The sequence below is a fragment of the Osmerus eperlanus genome, chromosome 14 (genome assembly GCF_963692335.1).
Source record: "Osmerus eperlanus chromosome 14, fOsmEpe2.1, whole genome shotgun sequence".
NCBI classification, from domain to species: domain Eukaryota; kingdom Metazoa; phylum Chordata; class Actinopteri; order Osmeriformes; family Osmeridae; genus Osmerus; species Osmerus eperlanus.
The window spans coordinates 11598217-11622903 of record NC_085031.1 but is presented as its reverse complement, the minus strand read 5'-3'; the positions used below and the strand labels follow the sequence as shown (position 1 = coordinate 11622903).

At 45.9% G+C, this 24687-nt stretch overlaps 1 protein-coding gene across 1 annotated transcript; it reads right to left on the bottom strand.

The window, feature by feature from the left end:
• Positions 1-2558: 2558 nt before the first annotated feature.
• Positions 2559-3215, bottom strand: LOC134033950 (uncharacterized; the record flags this gene model as incomplete). Its single annotated transcript, XM_062478237.1, has 1 exon — positions 2559-3215. A coding segment is annotated over one exon (657 nt), but the record flags the coding sequence as incomplete, so codon positions are not given.
• Positions 3216-24687: the final 21472 nt, after the last annotated feature.

Sequence of the window (24687 nt, the reverse complement as noted above, 5' to 3'; positions counted from 1 at the left end):
GTACATGTTCATCATGTGACCCATCTTCTGTTCTCTTGGTAGGAAATGCAATATAACAGAGGCTTGAGGCTCTACCTAATGGAGTTACTATTGTCTCTGCCGCCCTCGCTTTCCCTTTTTACATCAAACCCTCCGTCTCACCCCCCTCTCTTTCTCCCCTTTTTCTCCTCTCTCTCTCCTTCTCTCCTACTGTTCTTTCCCCTGAACTCTCTCTTTTTACCTCCGCTTCATCTCATTCTTGAAAAAAAAAAAAAAAAGAATTCCTATCTGTTCATTGTCTTGTTTGGATTATTTGTGGTGTATGTGTGTGCACTTGTGTGTGGATGGAGGGGTCATCAACTCCCATTGTGTGTGGGCAACTAAAGCAAAACAGAAACTATCAAATCATTCTTGCTGTATGTTTGGAAGAACAAAGACCATGTGAGTCAGACTGTGATGAAGTGTGTGGTTGCACAGTGCATCGTACCCATCCTACACACTTTCGCTAGTTTCGGCAAAACTAAATGCAATTTGTTAATATACATTGATGACAAACTCTCCCTTCTCTGTATATGTCCCTATCTTTCTCCATATCTCTTTCTGTCGTTCTCCCTCTTTTTCTCGTCCTCTCCCTGTTTTTTCTCTTTCTTTCTTTTTCTCTTTCTCTCTTTCTCCCTCTCTATCTCTCTTTGTGTCACACTCTCTTTCAATCTGTCTCAATTTAGTTGTTTCTTTCTCTCTCTGACTCTCTGACTCTCTCCCTCTTTCTCTCTCTATCTCTATCTTCGTCTCTTTAAATTTCTCTCTCTGTCTCCCTATACATCCCTCTACCTGCATATCACTTGCTCTACTGGTCATCATGACCCCAGGGAGAAGACAGAGGTAGATATATGTTTTCTGCTTCTCATTGGTTCCCTTCCCCTCCCTCTCCTCTTTCTACATCCCTATCCTTTACTTTAGTCTTTCTCTCTCCATCCATCCCCCCATCCCTCGCTCTGCTGGACTGTCATCCCCGTTGGGGGTGGAAAGGCCGGGAACCCTCCCCCCTTTCCCCCTCCCCCCCTTCCCCCTCCCCTCTTTCCCCCAGAGATTCACTCAGGTGAGCCCAAGCCATAAATTAACCAATCAGCATGCAGACAGAGCGAAACCACCTCACCCTCCCTGGCCCCCTCACGCATATTACATATAGAGTTGCGGTCTTGCGGAGGAGAAGGGAAGGAAAAGGAAAGCGAGAGAAGAAGGGATGGGGGGAAGGGTTGGAGGGGTGCGGTTGAGTGTAGGGGATGGAGAGAGGGTGGACAGGACAGTGTGGAAAAAATATGAGATGGAATACAATATATCAGTAACCACTGCTGTGGTGTGTGTGTGTGTCTGTCTGTGTGTCTGTGTGTGCATGTGTAGCAAGAGACCATTACCTGCTCCTGTCAGAGTAACACCCCTTGCCGACACCTCCCACACACCCCTCTGCTGCTCTCTCTCTCTCTCTCTCTCTCTTCTCTCTCTCTCTCTCTCTCTATCTCTCTCTCTCTCTCTCTCTCTCTCTCTCTCTCTCTCTCTCTCTCTCTCTCTCTCTCTCTCTCTCTCTCTCTCTCTCTCTCTCCTCTCTCTCTCTCTCTCTCTCTCTCTCTCTCTCTCTCTCTCTCTCTCTCTCTTTGTTGATTAACCTTGTCGAGCAGTCCTCCAACTCTGGTTTATGAGTATAAACACAGATGAGAACAATTCCCAATACCACTCAGCACATCCACTCCTCATCTGCATGCCAACGACGCCCCAGTAACCAATCAGCTGAGGCCGTCAGATGTGTGGTCCGCCTAACGACAGCAAATGAGATATTAATGTGGCGCATCAGTTGCCCATGAACCCCTTAATGGAGATATGTCTGCTACCGCTGGGAGGTGGTGAAGAAAACAACACAGAAAGTTGTGCTTGATTTTCTGCCAATAGCAATCTGAGAGCCACGGTCAAGAGTCCCTTGTTTACATTTACATTTAGTCATTTAGCAAACGCTCTTATCCAGAGCGACTTACAGTAAGTACAGGGACATTCCCCCGAGGCAAGTAGGGTGAAGTGCCTTGCCCAAGGACACAACGTCAGTTGGCATGACCGGGAATCGAACTGGCAACCTTGGGATTACTAGCCCGATTCCCTCACCGCTCAGCCACCTGACATCCTTGTTAGGCTTTAGGGTGAAGGTTTACATTCTTCCTTTGTCTATCATAACATTTTGCATAAATTTGGATATATATAATATAGATTGCAGTATTATACATTCTCATTAATTGATACGATGGGAATCGAAAAATATGAAAAGTTTCAGTGCATTTTTGCTTTTCTCATCAATGAAGTGGAATCTTCCCTCTATTATGTGGCATCTACTTTTAGGAGACGGGCTTTGATTCATACAAAATATCAATCCATCCTTCAGACTTCTGATCCTCTTATAATTACCCTGTTTATTGTGCCAGTGGCGTTTCGTCAACAGTTGTCTTATCTCTGCCGCACAGCTCCCTTTCTCCAACCAACAACAAGAGCCTCACCCAACCCTTCCTTCCTTCTCCCTCCCTGCTCCTCCTCTCTTCCTCTTCCCTCTCCTCCTCTTCCCTCTCTTCCTCTTCCCTCTCTTCCTCTTCCCTCTCTTCCTCTACCCTCTCTTCCTCTTCCCTCTCCTCCTCTTCCCTCTCTTCCTCTTCCCTCTCTTCCTCTTCCCTCTCCTCCTCTTCCCTCTCTTCCTCTTCCCTCTCTTCCTCTTCCCTCTCCTCCTCTTCCCTCTCTTCCTCTTCCCTCTCCTCCTCTTCCCTCTCCTCCTCTTCCCTCTCTTCCTCTTCCCTCTCTTCCTCTTCCCTCTCTTCCTCTTCCCTCTCCTCCTCTTCCCTCTCTTCCTCTTCCCTCTCCTCCTCTTCCCTCTCTTCCTCTTCCCTCTCTTCCTCTTCCCTCTCTTCCTCTTCCTTCTCCTCCTCTTCCCTCTCCTCCTCTTCCCTCTCCTCTTCTTCCCTCTCCTCTTCTTCCCTCTCCTCCTCTTCCCTCTCTTCCTCTTCCCTCTCCTCCTCTTCCCTCACTTCCTCTTCCCTCTCTTCCTCTTCCCTCTCTTCCTCTTCCTTCTCCTCCTCTTCCCTCTCCTCCTCTTCCCTCTCCTCTTCTTCCCTCTCCTCTTCTTCCCTCTCCTCCTCTTCCCTCTCCTCCACTTCCTTCTCCTCCTCTTCCCTCTCCTCCACTTCCTTCTCCTCCTCTTCCCTCTCCTCCGCTTCCTTCTCCTCCTCTTCCCTCTCCTCCTCTTCCCTCTTCCCTCTCCTCCTCTTCCCTCTCCTCCACTTCCTTCTCCTCCTCTTCCCTCTCCTCCGCTTCCTTCTCCTCCTCTTCCCTCTCCTCCTCTTCCCTCTCCTCCTCTTCCTTCTCCTCTTCTTCCCTCTCCTCCTCGTCCTCCTCTTCCTTCGTGACGCTCCTCCTTTTACTGCCCCCCCCCTACAAGACACACCGCGTCCCAACCTCCTCCTCCTCATGACTTCTGGGAGGGAGGAGGGTGAGGCCAAAGGGGGAGTGGAGGATAGAGAAAGGGGAGGAGGGGAACCCAGGAGGGTGAACAGAGATGGAGAGCGACAACCCAGATGGAGAAGGGGAAGTGAGGGACCAAAACATGTCTGCACCTCGCCCTGCTTTATATAGAACAGCTTGATAAGCACGTTCTCTGAGATCTCTCTCCAACAGTTTAACTGTTGAGGACAGCTAAGACTCCCTTGCCAAAATCCCCCTGACTGACAGCCAGCCCGCCAAAGCAAGCTTTCGTCTGGGACTTAGGAAACAAGTAATAAAATTCAACAAGCGAGAATCGGAAGGGGAGATCTCCTTGCTCTGAGTCACTAGGGCTTAACGTGTCCTTTGTCTCCGCTATCCCTCGCTAGCTTTTCCTCCCCGCTGTTCAGCTTCTCAGAATAACACTGTTCGTGCCACAGCAGAGTCCTTTCTGGCGGTGCCAGGGTGAGGAAAGGTGGCGTTTCTCCAAACCTCCATGGACCTGGGTTGGGCTTGAACATTGCTTCCTGTCAAGGAGCAGAAGACTTGAGAAAGTGTATGTGTTGTTGTGTGTTACGATGTGTGCATGCACTCCTGAAATGTATGTGCCCCGTATAGCCTCTTCCCACCGAGTGAGTGACAGGCCTGGAATAGCTGCTGAGGGTGATACTGTGGGAGCATTCTACAGGAGCACCTATAGGGTGAGATAGCCTGAGGGCCAGATTCATTGGTGGGCCTATTATGATAATTCAGTCATCATGCCTTTCCAGCCCATTTCATGGAGCTGCATGCAGGATTATGCATAGTTTGTGTATGTGTATGTGACTGTGTAGGCCTGGGTTCATTGCTTGCAAGTGTGTGTGGCATGAGCGGGGATGCGGGAGTGTAGCTATACATCCAATTCTGCAATTGTTATTGTGTGTTTGTGTGTGTGTGTGTGTGTGTGTGTGTGTGTGTGTGTGTGTGTGTGTGTGTGTGTGTGTGCGTGTGTGTGCGTGTGTGTGCGTGTGTCAACCACCCTCCCCCCTTCCCCTTGACCTCTTTCCTGCCGGCTGTGCATCTCTCCACACAGCGACGTCAAGCAGGGAATGTATATCAGCACATTAACCCTGTTGGTTTGACTCCAGTCAGAAACACATTGCATTCCATCAAAACTCAACTGCCTCCAGGGTTCTCTGCATTTTATCTATCGCTTTATGTACCATATGTTTCAATGCAATCCTCACCTTATGGTCCTTACCTTAGTTTAGTCAGAACCGATGAGAACTCTTGAACTTTCATTCATTTATTAATATTTTGATTATTTTAATTTTAAGGTACAAAAACAACAAACACTTCATTCACCACACCCGTACCACCCCGGCTAGTTATTAAATGACAAGCTCCATAAAATACTAATAATGATTATTATTATATTCATTTTGCAGACTGTTCTAAAGCAAAGTACAGCATAGGGGGGTAATTGAAACCACAAATAAAACATCAAGGTCAAAGTGTGTGTAAGGGTGGGTCAGAGTTTGGAGTTTAATAGTTTATGCTTGGCTGTCCATGCAGACCTGCCAATAAACGGTTAAAAGTTTGGGTTCCTGGTCACTGAGATAGCCGACAGTGTTGGATATGGAAATGTGCCTGTTTAACAAGTTAGCGTCTCAGTGAGGTGGTTTACTGTGTGGAAATGTGAGCATGTGAAGACACTAGCTAGCAAAGGCTCTGGAACACAGTTGTGTTTCTACCTTCATCAAATTACTCTACCTAGGATAGCCCAACATTCCAGAGCATGGAGGCCTGCCAGCATGGAGAGAGTAGAGAACAGGTGAGTCATCTGCTCCAAGGATGACTGTTCCCAGGTGCTGCCTGCCTCCTCGTTGTGACTATACTGTACGTTCTCTGGCAGCCCCGAGAAATGTCACACTTCGCCTTGAGTTTATAATACACTGTCTCTTACACTGTCTTTGGATATTCCTCTGTTTCATATCTTCTTGTGCGGCAACAACTGTCTCTGTCACGTTCTTTCTCTCATGTGTGCATGCAAGCACACACCACACACACACACCACACACACCCGCACTCACTGAGTCACCCTAGAGGAGTATTCCCTGGTAAGCAAGGTTAGCCGACCTCTGGTTGCCTCTCCTCTCCCATTCTCTCCCCTTTCCTCCCCCCTCCCCTTCTGTCTCCTGTCCTCTTCCCCTCCATCTTCCCATACTACCTTGTGAAACCTGAAAGTTCAGTATACTCAATGGAATTTGATTTGAACAAGCAAGTAAACCACACCTTACTCAATTGGTCCATTTCTTCAACTGAAAGGGCTCTTGGCAATTCAGTTCCTCAACCCATTTGAGTAACTTTAACATTTAAAGGTTTCACAGTGTAGTTTTCCCAAACCCATTTTTTTTCCCCTTCTCTTTTTTCTACCCCTCCGCTAATCCTCTTATAATCGCACACCTTGAGGGACAGAGCTTTAGTGCTTAATGGCGATTCGCTGCTCAGCCTGACGCTGCAGTGATTACCCACATGTGTAATTCAGGAATTAATTTGGCCCAGGGGGGAGTGAGAAAGAGAGAGTGGAGAAGAGAGGACAAATAAATGACAGGTGAGAGAGAGAGAGGGGAAGGAGGGTAAAGAGAGAGAGCGCAGAGAGGGACACAGTGAAGGGCAACAAAGAGAACAAATAACAGAGTGGGAGAGAGTATTAAAGAGCAGAGGGAAGGGTGGTTAAGATATAGGGAGAGATAAGATAAGAACAAATCAAGAAGAGAAACAGAGAGAGAGGGAGAGAGAGAGCTGAAAGGCGAGGATGTTTCCGTTCAAACGTTCATCTCCCCCCCTCGCAGGACTCCTTCACTTCTCATAAAACATTGAAGCAACGTTTGAGCGGTGCTAGATTAAAACAGTTAATCAGGCAGCTGGGTGGTTCGCAAAATGACTCAGCACAAGGGTAATTATCTTGCAAAGCGACGGGCACATCCAGGGTTAAATGTGTCCTCTTCAGGAACAACAAATGAATACTGTATTCTCCTCGAGGGTAAGCGGTGTGTGTGTGTGTGTGTCTGCATATGTGTGTGTATGTGAGAGAGAGAAACATAAAGGGTCCTTACAGTAATACCCAGGTTGTCAGTGAAAGACAAATGCCATAAAGAGAAAATCTGTAAACGAAGAGAGGAGAGGAAGAAGAGGTGTGGTCCGGACTAATTCAATATGGAAACTACATTACTCGACAGTTAATAACTGGAGGAGAGAGGAGAGAGAGAAGGAATATGGAGGTGAAATAAGGTATAGAGGCCAGTGTCATATTTTATGTGTGTGGGTGTGTGTGTTTGAGTGAGTGAGTGTATGTATTTGCCTGGTTTTGATTTTGCCAAACTCTGTTTAGACTATGCGTTAACTACTCTGTGTGTGTGTGTGTGTGTGTGTGTGTGTGTGTGTGTGTGTGTGCATGTGTAGGAGTGTGTGGCTCAGTATTGTGTTTCTTTCCGAGAAGTGTGCTGCCTGCGGCCACAGGTCCTAATGGTCCATTGCTGACAGCCCTAATCCAATCGGAGGAGAGAAATGGTTCTCTCAAAATGTCTTCCAGGGCACACCCTGCTTTCGTTATCTCAAAGGAAACGTGTGTGTGTTGGTGTGTGTGTTTACATTCTGTAGACTGTAGGAACCCCCACCCGCCCCATCACGCACACACACACACCCTTGAAGATTTCTTAGTGTAACAAGGAAATTAGCTTCAAACACTGTCATGTTCATTCTTTTAAGAAAGCTCTTTTGAAACGACAAAGAAGATAAATAGAACACGCTTTTCTGCGCATATGAATCATGCATTGTTAGCCCTTCGCTAGCTGCTCAGTGGAGCTAATGTGACTTGCAATGTGACGGCACCCATTGTGCTTTGTTCCCATGCCAACAGTGGTGATCAGTTGTGAGAGATGGACGTGCTACAGGCATTATGGGATGGGCGAGTTTCAGTGAGACATGCGTTCTGTTGTTCTGAGATGAAAGAGAAAGAAGAATTGAATTTGGAAGAGGTTCCACACATGGATACAGACGAACACATACTAAATACAATATAGTGAACAGAGTTTCAGTTGAAAATTGGGTGCTAAAAGTGTGTGTGTGTGTGTGCGTGTCAGTACAATAGGCATGCCTGTATCTTGTGAAATAACAAGGCAGAGAACATCAGGGTGGGATATCATCATAGACGAGAGAATACAATCTCAGTCTCCCTCCAAACCAATCAGTTCGCTGCTACGAGGGCACCCCATTGAATGCCCACTGGGTAGGACTTCCACGAAGGAGTTTCATCATTCTCCTCTTCCACTGTCCTTTCAGCACCATGGACAGCTCTACACCATGTCAGCACCATGGACAGCCCCTGATCCTCTTCGGATACCTCAGAGCACACACACACACTCACATTGAGCTGAGGATGATGTCCAGCGTGTTGTTTCTCTACAAACCCACAGTCACATACACTGACTCACGCACACACACGCAGGATGTAAATACTAATCAATGCTTTTCCTACCTCATTAGCAGTTTTCATCACTAGCCTTTGACTGGTTGTATTGATCGCTCCATACCTAGAAGGAGACTTATAGCGTATTGATTACAACTGCAGCCACATGTAGTGGTAGTCCAGCCAGATGAATACTGTTGACCTGCAGTGTATAATGCTATGTAGTGTTACAACACACATACACAGACCAACTCTCTCCAAATAATTATCTCTTGTTCTCTCACGCATACACACACCACACACACACGCACTAATTATAATGGTGCCTTAGATGGTAGTTTGACATGTAAAAAAGACCGTCTGGAAGAACTGGAAAAAAAAATGTTTCTCGTCCTTTTTCCCTGGTTTTCTTCCACTTGAGCACCCCTCGTGCTTTCTGTCTGGCAGAGTGCCACCACTAAGCCTCTCTCTCCCTTCTCTCTCTGCCTCTTCTCTCCTCCTCCTCATCCTCCACCAAACGTTTTTCTGTTTCATTTCTAGCTCACTGCACCAAGAGCTCTGAAATACAATGGAGCAGTTTTAATTACAAAAGTACAGACAAACTTTTTTTTTACCCCCCCCCTCCCCTCCCCAACACACAAACACACACACACACACTCCTTTCTTTCCCCAGTCCCCACATCTTCCTCCTCCTCTAAACCCTGGTTATCTACTGATTTTAAGCCCATTGTTGCTTAGCCAACAGAACCAACAGAGCCAAGTGGAGGTTCGATAAAGCAGAGCGATAGTTGTCTGACAGAGCGATAAAGTGCTGGGCCTAAAATGTCTCCCACTGGGCTGAGTTCACAGCAAATCCCAATAACGTTGTGACAACTTTCTTTGCTCGGTTCCCACCAAATGTTTCATCAGGCCTACTTGGCAAACTTCCCCTCTCTCTTCTCCTGTAGGGAATGTCAGTTGACCTCCAGCAGAAAGAATTCATGCAGCTACATGTAATGCAACCTAGTTGGTAAACAAGGTATGTTGCGCAGCTTTTCACTTCCATGTCCACACCTACATTACTGCTGTTCTGGTGGCTAGAGAGGTTGAGTTCAATGGAGGAAGGAGGCTATCGTCAATGATCTCATGCCCTTAGTAGACAGGTACTGCCTGGTCAGAGGTGTGTGTGTGTGTATTGGGTGGCTGTGTGTGTGTGTGTGTGTGTGAAGACGGAAGTGTCAGAAAGTTGGCCAGAGGGGGATGTGTGTATGTGTGTGTGGATCTGTCTACTAAAATATGTGTGCGTTGGCCCCTCTGTATTTCTGTCTGTTCCAAGATCTTTGATTTATTAATGCAGTGCTCTTTCACTCTCTTTTTCTCTCTCTCTCACATTCTCTTTCTTACTGTCTCTCTTTTTTTTTTTTTTTCTCTCACTCTCCGTCACGCACACAATATATTCCCTGAATCATGACCTTCTCATCAAGGAGGCGAGTGTGTGTGAGTGTGTGCATGTGTGTGCGTGTATAATGTCAAGACAGTACATAAAACTCAGGATGAATTCATTTGACAGTGGCCTCTCAGATGAACCTCCAAGCTAAAGCCCAGATGTAGGTGGTAACTGATGAGTTGTATATGGTCTCAACAAGCAAATATAAGTCTGAAAACAGCCCTTGTTACACATGTGGTCCTTCCACACAGATGTGCTCACAAAAACACACACGTGCAAACACACACGCACACTAAATAGACTTCATTATCTCAAGTCACCCACATGCATAATGATCAGTAAACGGACAATGGGAGTGTATTGACCTGTTTGTCCATAGGCTCTAATGAAGCCGTCTCCGTCAATTCAGCAATGCAGTGAGTCCAATCAATCCCATTGACACGCAGGTCGTCCAACACAACATCGCCATGGCTCCCATCCCCGATCTCGCAGTGAGCCCCCTGTGTCAGTCTATGCTCAACGCGGAGCTGATAAGAAAACACAAACAGAACTCAACCAGGGCATAGACACTTAGATGCAGTAACACACAGTCTATGTCACAGACACCCTCCGGCAATTCCAACATTGGAATCAGCATATCACATCATGACTTCAAAAGGATTCCAATTCCAGTCCTCTTAATGGGTTTGCAATGGGTTTGTTAGCCTATTGTAATCCATGTCTGATCTTGTAAATTTGAGTTCCTTGGAGACCAGGAAGAGAATAGGAAGTCTATTTGTGTTGCACAGGCTGTGTGCTGGCCTGTGTCTAGACACCCAGGTCAGGACAGGGTCAGGACAGGGTCAGGACAGGGTCAGGACAGGGTCTCTGTGGGCTTTAATAGGAACAGGCAGCAGATGAGGCTCTGTCACACACACACATGCAGTTTCTGACTTTCTTCTACACACACAAACACAAACCTGCATACACACACACAGACACACGTTCTCTGTCTTTCTCACACACACACATTGTCAGTCTGTCTTTCATTCTCTCACACACACTCTTTCTCTCACACACACATTTTCTGTCACACACACACATTCTCTCATACGTACACACATATGCAACACGGAAACTGCTTCAGGCCACACCTGTGATGGGACACACACACACGCTCACACCTACCTCCGTGAGCGATATTCTACAGTAGCAATAAAGCTGGGCCAGAGTGAAGATAAATAGATCATCCTGTCCCTTCATGCCTGCCTGGCGCCATCTTTACCATCCCCTCAGACAACACAGGCTGGATTACACTTTAATTGCACTTACATCACTGGTGTGTGTGTGTGTGTGTGTATTTTATGGCTTGCGTGGGCTGGAGGGAACAGAGGACACTGTCTCTGTCCCTGCACAACCCCTTGTCGACTCATTATAATGACGAACACACACACGCACAGAGACAAACACTGGGTTCAATCATGCACTCAGGATGAATTTGTTATTCTTTTTGTTCATCGTCTATTTAATTCACCAAAAGAGTTAATACAGCAATCTCTCTGTCTGCAGTCACAAAGAGCTGCTCTAGCGTGCAGTGTCTACCTGCTGTTTTCACTGTCACACACCTGTAGTGCTCCACTCTCACAGGGAGATGGTCAAATTGTTTTGGGGTGAATAGAACGGCACAAGTCGCTTTTCAGTGTTTCCGGTCGACATCTGGGCAAATACACTTGGTTGAAATGCACATTTTTAATATACCTTTTCAAAGGGCAGACAGTACCCCCCCCCCCTCCCCTCACTATCCCTCGACCCCATATTCAACAGACGTGAACAAGGGAAAATGCTCTCCGTCCATCCATGCGTGTTGAGAGCAATCAGTGTGTGCCTCCATCCAGTTTCACCCTAATGACCGACTCAGCTATCCGTCGCCGTGGGCTACCAACAGGGGTGGTTGTTTAATTACACTTAACTTAATTATTTAGATTCCTGCTGGCCCTCGTCTGTATTGCAGTGTCTCATTGTTCTTGATGCAGTTATGAACAGACTCATTTACTGTCATTCTCAATTGGATCTGTGTATTTGTGTGGATAATGTGAGCGTGGACAATGTGAGTGTGTGTGTGTTTTGACCTCCAGGCCCCATTCACTTGCTAGTTTTGTTTTACTTTATTCACATCATTTGTTGAAAAATATTGCTGCTTGAGTGTAAGAGACTTCAAAACTATCGTATCTTTACGATAGTTTCATATCTTTCTGTTACCAGTATCAGTAGATTTGACGAATGAATGTAATTGAACCTTCCTGCAGTCAAGGCCTCACCATTGTATTTGCGATCAAGTCTAAATAGGAGGGTCAAAACGTAGTGTCTCAAAATGCCTTAGTCTTAGTCCCGCCATTTTCCCTCCTTGTCCGTCCTCGGCCATCCCTCCATCCCTCTCTCCTCCCAAGGCTCCCTGCATCCATGTGGCACATCTGCTAAATGATGGATATGTCCATTCTGAGTAAACTACCAGCTCCTCTTCGCCTGTCAGTAGTGTGTGTGTGTGTGTGTGTGTGTGTGTGTGTGTGTGTGTGTGTGTGTGTGTGTGTGTGTGTGTGTGTGTGTGTGTGTGTGTGTGTGTGTGTGTGTGTGTGTGTGTGCGTGCGTGCGAGTGTGTGCGTGTGTGTGTGTGTGTCCGGCCCACAGCAAATTGCCTGAAGTGGGTTCCAGTTGGTCAGATGGCCATTGCATTGAGCCTCTGGTGTCTGCCTATGTAGCAGAATGATACCTTGCTAAGCAGGAACAAGGGGAGAGAGTTTTGTCATTCTTTACGTCATTGTCATTCTTCAGGCCATGAGCTACCAGGTTCTTCCGGGTACTTGACATATAGTTTCCTCTGTGTGTGTGTGCGTGTGTGGGTGTGTGTGTGTGTGTATGTGTTCACCTGCCGCGGCCTCTCTCAGTTCGATCATACAGCGATAGGTTGTGATGATGAAGCGATCCGCTTAAGAGATTTCCCATCACACTCCATCCTGGAGAGGAGTTCAGAGGCTGTCCATCTGGCCCAGACGAATGAAATGAAGCATGAAAGAAGGAGAGGGGGAGTGGAACGGAGGCTGGGAGGTCGAGTGGTGAGGAAGAGGAAGAGAGATTGTGAGACTGAGAGAGAGAGATGGGGATAAAAGAGAAGTGGGGAGAGTGATGCCGTAGAGGGAGTAGGCGGGAGAGAAATATAACTAAATCAATGCTCACGCGCACACACACACACACACAGAGCAAAAGTTTACTTCTACAGACAGCATGATGTATGGGTCAATTAATTAAAAGCTGATCACCTTAAACATTAGTCTCCAACGCATCAACAAAGTTGATATTTACAAACCAAATGTCTTTTTATATCAAATCTATGGAGTATCCAGAACTTTAACAGTTGATTCCGTTTCTGTTTGATCTTCTGTTAACTGACTCTCAGAAGATCTCTGTAGAGATATTGACCAGATAAGGTCAGTGGCGAAATGCCTGGATTTCCGCCTATGGATAAGGTATCTACTATCTTTTCAGTGTGAATCAATTCCAATTTCTGTTGTAGCTTTGTAGCTTTTTCTGTAAAGAAGAGGGAGACTAGAAACTAGAGAAAAGAAGTGTTGTTTGAGTCACGATCGGCTGAGTTTGTCTCCACCTGAGCTGGAACGAGGGAGTAGAGAAAACAGACGACCCAAACGGAGAGACAGATGTGTCGTGGTTCCTCTTGCCTGCCTGTCGGACAAACACCGATGAGGATGCTTGTGAAAATAAACAACAACAACAACAGTGATCATCCAATGCCAACATGACCTCATGAAATCCAGAGCAGCGTAACCCTTGGAAACCAAATAAACCATAAAGAGTAGGGAGAGAGGCTGACCAAAGTCTGAGGATTGAGTCACACACACACACACACATACACTCCTATGTTGTTTTTTCAACCAGAGCGTTGAGTTTGGGTGGAGCTAGGACACCGCACATGCAGAAGCGTTTTTGCAGACCATGTAAATAGTCAAAGCTCAAACGTGCATTTCTCAAAGTCAGGAGCTGGGACATTTGCATACAGTGACAGTTCTGTGTCAATCTAAACACTTGAGAATAATGGAGATCCAGGCTAATCTGTTTTTGAATGGAACGCCATGGATGCAACTATATGGTTTATATTTTCATTTCACTTAACAGATGATTTTATTCAGATCCAGAGTAATCCTTGTCTGTGAGTGAGGGCTATTGTGTTGGAGAGAGAAGTTAGCTAAAATTGATGTCTCTTTTATCCTGATAAAGTACACAGCGCTTCTTCAAAACCACTATGCACTCGATAGCTGTAAAAGCTGTCTCACATTCTTCGTGTGTGCGTGCGCATGCGTACCTTTACAAAAGTGTATGGAAGAGAAAGAAAGGTGCAGCGGAATGTTTTTATTCTGAAGGTTTTGTGTGTGTGTGTGTGAGTGTGTGTGTGTGTGTGTAAGTGAGAGAGAGACAGTTGCAGGAGAGAGAGGTTTTGAGATTGAGCTCGGGCGGTGGTTACACTGTCTGAAAAGTGAAATAGTAGTTTGTTTCCCTCCTGTCTGAAAGTGTCCTCTCTTTGAGGAGGATCGCAACTTTGTTCTCTGATTTAATCTGTTTCCCTTTCAATCTGTTTCGCAGCACACAATCACGCCTCCATACACTCTCATCCACAAATTGTCTTGGTTGCAGCTTGGGGTTTGGTGGAAGACAGGAATGACAGGTGGATAGCATATTTCTGTCTATATCCAAAATGTTGGGAGTTTGTTGAGCCAATTCCTCCAACCTAAAAGATTGTCATTGTCAGGGAAGAGGTTCAAATTTCTGTCCCAGTGTTATCTTGGTCCTAAGGATTTCCATTTAAAGGGATTTGTCAAACAAAATTAGTACCGATTGGCTGTGCAATTGAATCCCCAGGTGCTGATTGGCTGTCTGTATGGTCCTCCTTATAAAGAGTCATGAAGATCAGTTTGTTGTTGCTCTTTGGAGAAACCTTGTCCCAAACATGTTCCCCAGCAGTGTGACCTGTCCTGGAGGGGGGGGGGGGGGGGACCCTGAAGCCCCCCCAGAGCTAACTCTAATCTGCATTACCCAGGCCCTGATAGGTTCAGTTCTCCGGGTAATAGAATTCTGGAGCAATCTCAATGGGAAATATTTCCCTTTTTACCGTTGCCTAGGTTACCTTTACCCTCTCTCTCCCTTTATTTTCTTTTATTTCGGCCCCTCCATTCATTCCTCCATCATCTGTTTGCGCCAGCCAAATTGCTGTTAAGTGTTTCTCTGTCATACTCTCACTTTAGAGAGGAGGGCTGAGGCAGGAGTCTGTGGTACAGAGAGAGGAGAGGGGGGAGAGAAGAGGATGGGGAGAGAGGAAAGGGGGATGAAAGGGGAAGGGAGAGAGGAGGGGGGGTGAGGCAGAAATCCATGTTACAGAGAGAGAGGAGAGGGGGAGAGTGGAAGGGAGAGGGAGGAGGGGGAGGCAGGAGTTAACTCACTTAATTTTCCTGGCAAGATACTGTATGGAGGTTTGTGTGTGCGTTGAAGTTTGTTTTTCTCAGACTTCAAAGTCAGACAAATGTTACATTTCATATTGGCTGTTTAAGACAAGAGTGTCCCTGTGGAGTTGGAATTGGAGATACACCTAATCATGCAAGGTCACACACACACCCACACACACACACACAGACTCGCATATGAGATTGTTCTGTCTAAACTCTTGCTCAGGACTTGACAGGAAATGATAAATGGATGGCATGTGTGTGCACGTGTGTGTTTCCCATAGGACAGCTTGCAAAGCCTTGCATTTTGAAGAGATTATAAAATATTTATCTACAAGGCCCCTCATCAATAAACATGTATAAGACACAGGCATGACTGTGAACATGTCTTGCCACATTATAGAGACAGGGTGTGGCATAACCACAAATTCAGTTACCCTGAGGGCTGCAAGCACATTTGGGTGTGTGTGCTTATTTGTTTCTGCCTCCTGTCTTGCCGACATGAACAGGTTTCTGTCTCCTGTTCTATGTGCAGGTGAGCACCTGTCTTACTGACTTGAGTAGGGTTCTTCTTGATTTGGCATTTCACCTCCTGCGTAGCACCCTACAATCAATATGTCTGTGTGTGTGTTGAGGGCGGGGGGGTGCGATGCCCTATCCACGACCTCTCCTCACACTAGCAAAGCATTCCAGTCATACACTCGCCCCCCGACTCCCCACTCACTCAATCAAACCCTTCCTCCATCCTTTTTTCCCTCTCCCCCTCTTCCGCACCTCCTTCTCATCATTCTTTCTGACACATTCAAAGCTCAAACCGACACCCTGGAAAGTACCAGAAGAAAACTCCATTCATCCAGGTGATTAATATTTGACTGTTAAAAGAAGCTGAAAGCTGCGAACTTCAGAGTTTGACATGTCCTGCACACGGCGCTATAGGAAAGTGGAGGAAGTTTACAAGGACGATAAAATTGAGTCGCTGGGGAAATACAGTTTGGTCGATTTATGCCGAGGGAAGGCAGCAGGAGAAAGAGAGGAGAGCGAGAGAAAGAGAAATTGCTTTTTTTACGCTTCTGCTTTGTAAATGACACAGTTTTACTATCCCAGCCCTTCCACAAGTGCTTCAACTGTAATCAAAAGGAATGATATAAATTTACACCTATATATATTTTTTTAATATAAAATGTAATACAGGTGGTTAAAAAAGCTGAAAATAACTCACTTTCATCTTTTCATTTGACACATTTCCATTGAGTGCCTTGGAATAAGGCACCTCATCAGGGTTTCAATGGACTCTGTGATTCATGCAAATGAGCTGTAAATTCACTGTGGCTTTAACGAAATTCTCCATCACCAGTATGGGGTTAATTAGACTTTAGTATAATAATATCAAAAAAGGTTCAGTGGCATATTTCCTCATGGGTGTGATTGCACTATAGTGTCTGGGCTGTGTGTTTGTTTAAATACGTGCGCTTGGTGACAGGGTAATATATAACTCATTTACTGTAGGCCTACATGCCTTTAACTTGCTGGCATTTCAAATGAGGGGCCATGCACTTGTTTAATTTTTTACTCAGATTCACACACACACCCACACACACTAACATACATTTTAATATCCGTCTGTATGGAATGCCAGACCATAATAATGCTGATGCAAAGGCAGGAGGAGGCTGTGGGAAAATCGGCTGGTAGTCGCCTCAGATCTCGAGAGCCTAACATTATTATGAAAAGTGTACATGCACACTCACGCACACACACCACAGTCACAATCCATGATTACAGTTTATTCCCCCAGGGAAAGCCAGAGGCAAACAAAGGAGTGTTGTTGATTACTTTAAAAATGAGCGTAAATGAAAATCTAAAATGATTATGATTTGTGCGCTGGACTCAAGTGGCTAGAAGGACGGGAATGAGAAGCCCAACCCCCACGGGGATGCCAGCTTGAGCACGGACACTCAGTCACATGTTGGTCGCCCCCCTCTCGCTCTCACTGTGTACCTTTGTTAACCCTTTCATCATCTACTTAGTCCTGTCTCTCCATCAAATGCATACTCATTAAGCAACCTCCATCTTTTTCTCTCTGCGGGTCAGAGCGTGTGTGTGTGTGTGTGTGTGTGGGTGGATGAGTGGGTGGGTGCGTGTATGTTTCCATGTTTGCAAATGAACTCAGAGGCACTGGCAGTATGGATTTTGCTGTGAGGATAAGATGCAGCCTTTACAGCAAGAAGCACACACACATACTCTCTCTCTCTCTCTTCCTCAGTGTGTGTGTGCTGTGTAGCAAGTAAGCAAGCAGACTCAGCACAAACTGGAACTGCCCTGACTCAAACTCAGTTTGCGATGGACACACACTAGTTCACCACTCTGGACTTGCTGAGTGTGTGGGTCAGTGTGTGTGCATACCAGTGTGTGTCCATCGCACACACACTGACCCACACACTCAGCAAGTCCAGAGAGGTGAACTACAGTGTTTCTCAATGCAGCTCCAAGGTAAACACGGGAGACGAGAGGAGGGGAGGCAGTTGAAAAATTAGGAGAACTACGAAAAAGACATCCCACTGATTCCAAAGAGATAGATAGAGAGAGAGAAAGAGCAGTGCAGGGAGAGATGGAGACGCAGAGGGAGGAGGAGACTGGAGAAGAGGGAGAGGTGGAGATGTGGAGGTAAATAAGAGGGTGTGTGGGAGTTGGGGAGTCGTGTTGTCAAATGCAAATGCAGTGGTATTATTCAGCGTTTTTGTAACTACGCACACTATGCATGTTAAACATCTGCCCTGCAGGATATATCCCCCTTGCACCAATGTGACTTTAGGGTGCATGTTTCTTCAGTGAGTAATGACGTTTTGTGTGTGTGGTACAGTGGCACATTGTAGAAGGTATTGCGTTCGATTTCGGCATGGGGCACTGTTTGGTGCTCAGGTGAAATATCTCCTGGGTCTGTGTGGAGTTTACATGTCCCTCCCCATTCTCACAGGGGTCTCCTCTGCAAAGAACCCCAATATAAACACATGCAGAACAGTTTCTCTCCTGCCCATGTCCCTGGTCAGGACATGGGTGAGCACTTGGACTTGGCCCTCGGTCACCTATATGTGGCTGACCACTGCTCCTGGCTGCCCTTGGAGGAAGGACACCAGGATGGGAGAAAAGCAGAGGAATTTCAGTGGTGGACACTCAAGCATGTGTGTGTGTGTGTGTGTGTGTGTGTGTGTGTGTGTGTGTGTGTGTGTGTGTGTGTGTGTGTGTGTGTGTGTGTGTGTGTGTGTGTGTGTGTGTGTGTGTGTGTGTGTGTGTGTAGGTGTAGGTGTGAGTGTAGGTGTGTGTGTAGGTGTGTGTGTGTGTGTGTGTGTGTGTGTGAGAGAGAGAGAGTGAGACAGCACTAGCCACTGTGCTAGCTACAGACAGCTTGCTGGTTGGTACACTCATACCTGGGAGATCAGCAGGAGCAGATGGCAGAGCAAGAACACAGAGCAGCATTCCACTGCTCTGCTCACAATGTGGGCGGATATACTGTGAGAAACACACACACTTGCTGTACACAGCTATCCACTCCAAAACATGCACACACACAAATACACACACTCGCTGTAAAAAGCTGTCCATACACTGGAAAAACATGCACACACAATCTCCTTACATGGTTAGGCAACTCTGTGAAGGCCTAGCTATCAAGATGTGAAGTTTATTTCGGCAAATAAGACAGAAATTGCTTCTCAACAACAATGCCTCCACCATCTTTAAAGGAGGTAACTAGCCACGCAGGCAAGCAAGCAAGATCTCCACAGCTAGCTCTACTGAGAGAGGGAAAGAGGTTTCTTTTCATCTAGTGAGACTTCCTTCTCCAAGCTAGGTCTCTAAACGGGTCTGCTCTTACCGCGTCCATTAAACACACACACTTCATCTAGTGAGCTGGTCGACCTATAGCACAGCTTTCCTCCTTCATTATGGAGGAGCAGCATCTCTCATATTCATGACTGGGCCGAATGGCAGCTTCACAGGTGCCCTGGGTGAAACTGGAATAAATCTGAATAGAAAATAAAGCAACTCAGTGTCATTCACACAACCTTTGCTTTAATTTTCACACACATACAGGCACACACACACACACGCACTTAATTTGTGCACGCACGCACACACACACACACACACAGTGAAGGTTAAATGAATAACGAATGAGACACACACGTTCACTCACACACACCCACTTGCACGGACCCAATTGAATTGCATCACAGTAAAACATTTCCCAGAACCCCTCTTACAGTAACACGCATTCACTGTTAATGGATGCTAGATTATACATTTGCAAGAGAAAGGGAGGCCCTTAAAGTATGTGGGCTCCATTACTAGGCAATATACTCGAGAGTGGAACCCAGAAACATACCCCATGCTGTACATCCACTCAGCAATGTTCCAGACTGCGTACTTTCAAAGTGTCATGGAGGGAGAAATACACCAATCTCTTGGAATCAGAGTAGAAAAACACAAAGGTGCATTCGTAGGAAGGTTGAACCCCTGTGTATATTTTAAAACGCTGACCCCCCACCCCAGTAGACTGGCAGTCTCTCAACACAAGAGGTAATAAAACCAACTTTTGTAAGAAGCCCTTGTAAGAAACCCTCGCTCAAGACCTTTAAAGTCAACAAATATTGTTGCAGGAGCACTCACATTGAGACAGATACAACTTCATTGATGACAATAAAGGTTCTATGCATCCAAGCAAATACTAGCCAATATTCCCTGAATCTGTTGGGATAATGAGGTAGACTAGTAAATACTTGGGGTTGAAGCAGATTTTCCAAGGTCCAGTTTTGCAGTGCACTGTAATGGTCTTGAACTATTGTTGCTTGACTAATGAATGTGTTTTGGTTTGATGCAGGTGCATTTTATCCCCTAGGGGTTTGAAGGAAGCATAAACAAAACCAAAAACTGTATGTTTCTGAGGAATGCAAAACTTACATAAGATCAGAACTTTTTCCCTGCCAGGCCACTATGGGCTCCCTCTCTTTCTCTCTCCCTCTCTTTCTCTCTCCCCCTCTTTCTCTCTCCCTCTCTTTCTCTCTCCCTCTCTTTCTCTCTCCCCCTCTTTCTCTCTCCCTCTCTTTCTCTCTCCCCCTCTTTCTCTCTCCCTCTCTTTCTCTCTCCCCCTCTTTCTCTCTCCCTCTCTTTCTCTCTCCCCCTCTTTCTCTCTCCCTCTCTTTCTCTCTCCCCCTCTTTCTCTCTCCCTCTCTTTCTCTCTCCCTTTCTTTCCCTCTGTCTCTCCCTTTCGCCCTCTCTTTCTCAAAGTCCATCTGTGACCTTCTGCTACTCTTTTATTCCTACAGCTGCTGACCTTCTGCACCCACCCCCTCACAAACACACACACACACAAACAAACACACACGAGCATGCACAAACACACACAACCTTACACACTGTCAACTGTACATACACACAACAACCACACATGGTAAAGCCAACACATAGATGCAGCTGGATCATTTTCTCCCCTCTCTTTCCCTCTCACATCCCAGCCATGTGGAGGCCCGTCCCTCTGGAATCACTCCACCAACAACAGGAAATGTTGAGTCGGTGCACCAAACAACCACAGCATCAAAAGAAAACAACATCAACAACTTTCAATGAGCCAGGTAAAGAAAGTCGGACATTAAAAGATAAAATAAAAGAGAATTAACGTAATCTGTTTCTCCACCCTCCAGGAGTCCTTGTCCTTTATAGAGAACAGGATTAGTGTGGCTGACAGGATGAAGCTGACGTAATAAATAGATGACCTAAACTGGGCTGATTCATGTAGCACAGAACAAGGAGCCACGCGGCTAATGGCTAATGAATGGCTGGGAGCGGAGGGTAACACGCTAACATGCTACTAACAGCACATTAAGGGATACAAGGGACACATGGCCACGCGGCTAATGATGCTCTGCGTGTGGCCTGGCGGCACAGAAAAAGAGACGTGGAGAGGGGGATGAGTGGAGAGGGGGATGAGTGGAGAGGGGGATGAGTGGAAAGGGTGATGAGTGGAGAGGGGGATGAGTGGATAGGGGGATGAGTGGAGAGGGGGGTGAGTGGAGAGGGGGATGAGTGGAGAGGGGGATGAGTGGAGAGGAAAAGGGAAGAGAGGATGACATAGAGGGAAAGAGTGGGGGAGATGGGGGAGAAAGAGAGTTGAGTTCACTTGAGTTGAGGAGTGTCTTGGAGTGTGTTTCCAAACGTCCACTGGTATGCTTCCAGAGTCCACCCTGCTCTTATATGAATGACAGGTACTCTGTTCTCCTTATGACAGTCTGATGCCTGTGTCTTGTTCCTGTATAACATCATAGTGTGTAATGCATTAAGGTCTGAACTCATTACCCATGTGTGTGTGTTTGTGGTGGTGTAATGGCTATGATTTAGAGACCATTATAGGGCCTCTGTCTTTGTTTTTCATCCTTCAAACCCTCTGTGTGTACTTTACTCTGACCCTCTCTCTGAATACAGCCCCATTAGGAAAACACACCCATACACACACACACACACACACACACACACTCACAAATCATTTGATGACACAGAAGCCCCAAACGGCCTCAATGCATCATGGTTTAGGTCTTAGGGCTTTTCCAGACATGGTGCCATCCTCTATAGACACTTCTGTCACCCCTTTCTGTCATTCTAATGTCTCATGTTCCCCTTATTCTATTTCTGCCTTTGTTTTTCTTTCTATCTCATGCACAAAACACACACAGGAGACGACACTTTTTTGTTGTTGCATCCTTGTATTCTTGTCCTTGTTTCATCTCTCCTTTCCTTGCCTCTTCTCTTTCTTTCTTTTTTCACTCACCCCTAACTTTCTTCCCCAGATAGTGTTCACTGTGGCAGCCAGGCACCTTATGAATAAAAGATGCCTCTCCTCCATTCCATCCCTCGTTCTCCATGTTCTCACCCTGACACCCTGGGCACCCTATCTCCTTAATCAGACTTCCTCTCTCACTTTCGCAGTCCGCTATGTCTCGCTCTCACTCTATCTTTTTTAATGACACCCATCCAAATCCCACCAGGCCTTACCCATGGAGTATTTATAGTAAATTATTTTTTGGATCGTACACCTAAATCCCATGCTTTCTATTCTTCTCTTTTTTTGTTTTGGTTCACCAGGGAAGTGCGATTATCGCCCGCAGAGAGAGAAAAGGACGAGCAAGCACCTTTCGACGTTAACGTCCTCCCCCTCTTTCTTCTTTCTTTTCATCTTCCCTTTATCTCTAACTTTCCCTTCCTCTCCTTGACTCCCAGAGATGGCTTCCTCAGGAGGCAGAGCGGGGTGTGGTCGGCAGCAACTCTCCAAAGCTGCCATTTCCTTGCTTGGCATAATCAGTACCATCCAGAGACTTGTGGTTCTTTTTGTCTGTCTCATCCTCCATTTTGTATATTTACCTGTCAGGGGGGTTGCCAAATAAGCAAATGTTTAAAAAATATTCCCCTCAGGTACTTAGCAAAGTAAGCTACTATGTTTATTTAGAAATCTAAACCGACAATAGCTTTAAAAAACTATTGCTTTGGCCTGGTAGCAGTTTCCCTGTTCTGTCCCTGCTGAATGCCTGTGTGAAAACACTTATTAGGCCAAACAATTATTCTTTATAGAAATGTTCCTCATTGCACCTGGCTCCGGATTTACATAATTTCTAAATTACGCAGCCCTCTTTCAGTTCCTGAATATTTATGTGGGGACTGCCTGTAATAGATGTCACGTATTCAGAGCACACACAGAAAAAAAACGAACAATTTTCAATTATTCATTCTTGACCTCGCAATAAGTCTTTTTCATTTCACGGTGTGCTAGAAGTGTTCAAATTAGGATCTACAATTTTCAGTGAAAGCAGTTAAGTGCAGATTATACATGTTATTAGCCAAAGGCTAAACAGAATTATTCAAAATTAAATACTTTTGTAGAATACATTTGTTCGTATAACTTTTGGCACTGTATGAAAATACTGATTTTCCTCAAGCTCCTAAACAATTGCTTGAACGTCTCTTAACTCGAATGTTAATAGTGTCACAGGCTCAATCCAATAAGCTTGGACACACATGCGGACACACACATGCGGACACACACATGCAGACACACACATACAGGATGCAGGCCCCACACCAACAAACCCAGCTCTCTCTAAACTTGGTGTTAAGAGCAAAGTAATTGATTATACAGCAATTTATCGACTTTGGTGTCTCAAGCCCATCCACACCAACACAGAATAATAGATCTGGCTGAGGCAAAAAGACACTAGAGGTGCTCCGATGGTTGGCATTGATCTCAAGACAAGCCCTTAGGTACTTTGTCCTTTAGAGAATAGATTTTTTTCCACAAAGAATGTCCCCTTCCACATACACATATATACGCACACACACAAACATACACACATATACGCACACACAAACATACACGCGCACACACAAACATGCACACATACGCACACACACAAACATACACAACATATACGCACACACACAAACATACACAACATATATAGGATTGCAAACCTTGAGACTGAGCCTTCATCCAGCCATCCGTGCGGCCATCCATCCTTCCATCCATCCATAAATCCAGCCATCCATTCTTCTATCAATCCATCAGTCCAGCCATCTATTCTTCCATCAATTCAGATATCCATCATCCCATCCATCGATCCATCATCCCATCCATCCATCCTCCCATCCATCAATCCATCCATCCGTTCTTCCTCAATCAGTCCATGTCATTTATCCATTGTCTTGATCAGTCTTAAGTCTTTGAGGCTCCATGTTCCTTCCTAAGTCTATGTTCCATTCAGCATCAATAAAACATGCATTTCAATCTGTTCATTCATCCATCCATCACAACTGTCCCCTTCTCTCTTTCATATCATTGGATTCTTATCAATCCCTGAGGCACTGCAGCAAATAATAACCATTTAACTCTAAGGCAAGTATTTACCAGAGAGTTGATATTGGTTTCAAGACCAATAAAAAAATTACTGACCATCCTCTGCTCTGCTCTCCTCACCTCACCTTTGTTCTCCTCTCCATTTGTCTCATCTCCTTATTCTCTGTCCTCTACTATCACAGCATGGCAATAAACCTAGACCTAGGTCATCTGTAAGTGTTTGGTTGGCTTTGAAATTAAGGTGTATTATTAAATTGAATTGAGTGTGGCCTACCAGAGAGAGAGAGAGAGAGAGAGAGAGACGAGAGGGGGGTTGTTAAAGTGAGGATCGGAGAGGGGAAGAGACAAAGAGAAAGGTCAGTATACTGAGAATATTGAATGAATGTTGAATAAAAAGGCAACTTCCCATCCCAGAAGCTCCCCCAGGTGGCGCCGGGTGAATTGATCAAACCAACGCACCCCTCACATCCAGCAAACCCACCTGACGACAACAACATCAGCAGCATTCACTCTCAATCATGCACTGTAAGGCACACGCACGCACACACACACACACGCGCACACACTGTAAAGCACACACTCCCTGCTGTGACAGGAGAGCTGAACAGAGAAGCAGAAGCTTTCACACAAAGCCAGACAGCAGGATTTTGCTGAAAGAAAACACCTTAAAATGTGTATCCTCTGTCTGAGGGGAGGGTGGGACAAGGGAGGCAAGGAGCAGAGGAGGGATAGAGACAGGGAAAGATGGAGGGAGAGAGGGAGATAAACAGATGTATGGTAGGCAGCATGTGAGGTTGGGAGGCAATCTTAGACACCTTTAACTGACAGTCCCACTGTACAACAAGTCAGTGACCTCTCTGTCTGCACAGCCATGTTCTTGGTTAGTTAGCCACAGACACCTGTTCTGTCACAGCCATAGGTCTCTGTAGTGTACATTGGTACACAG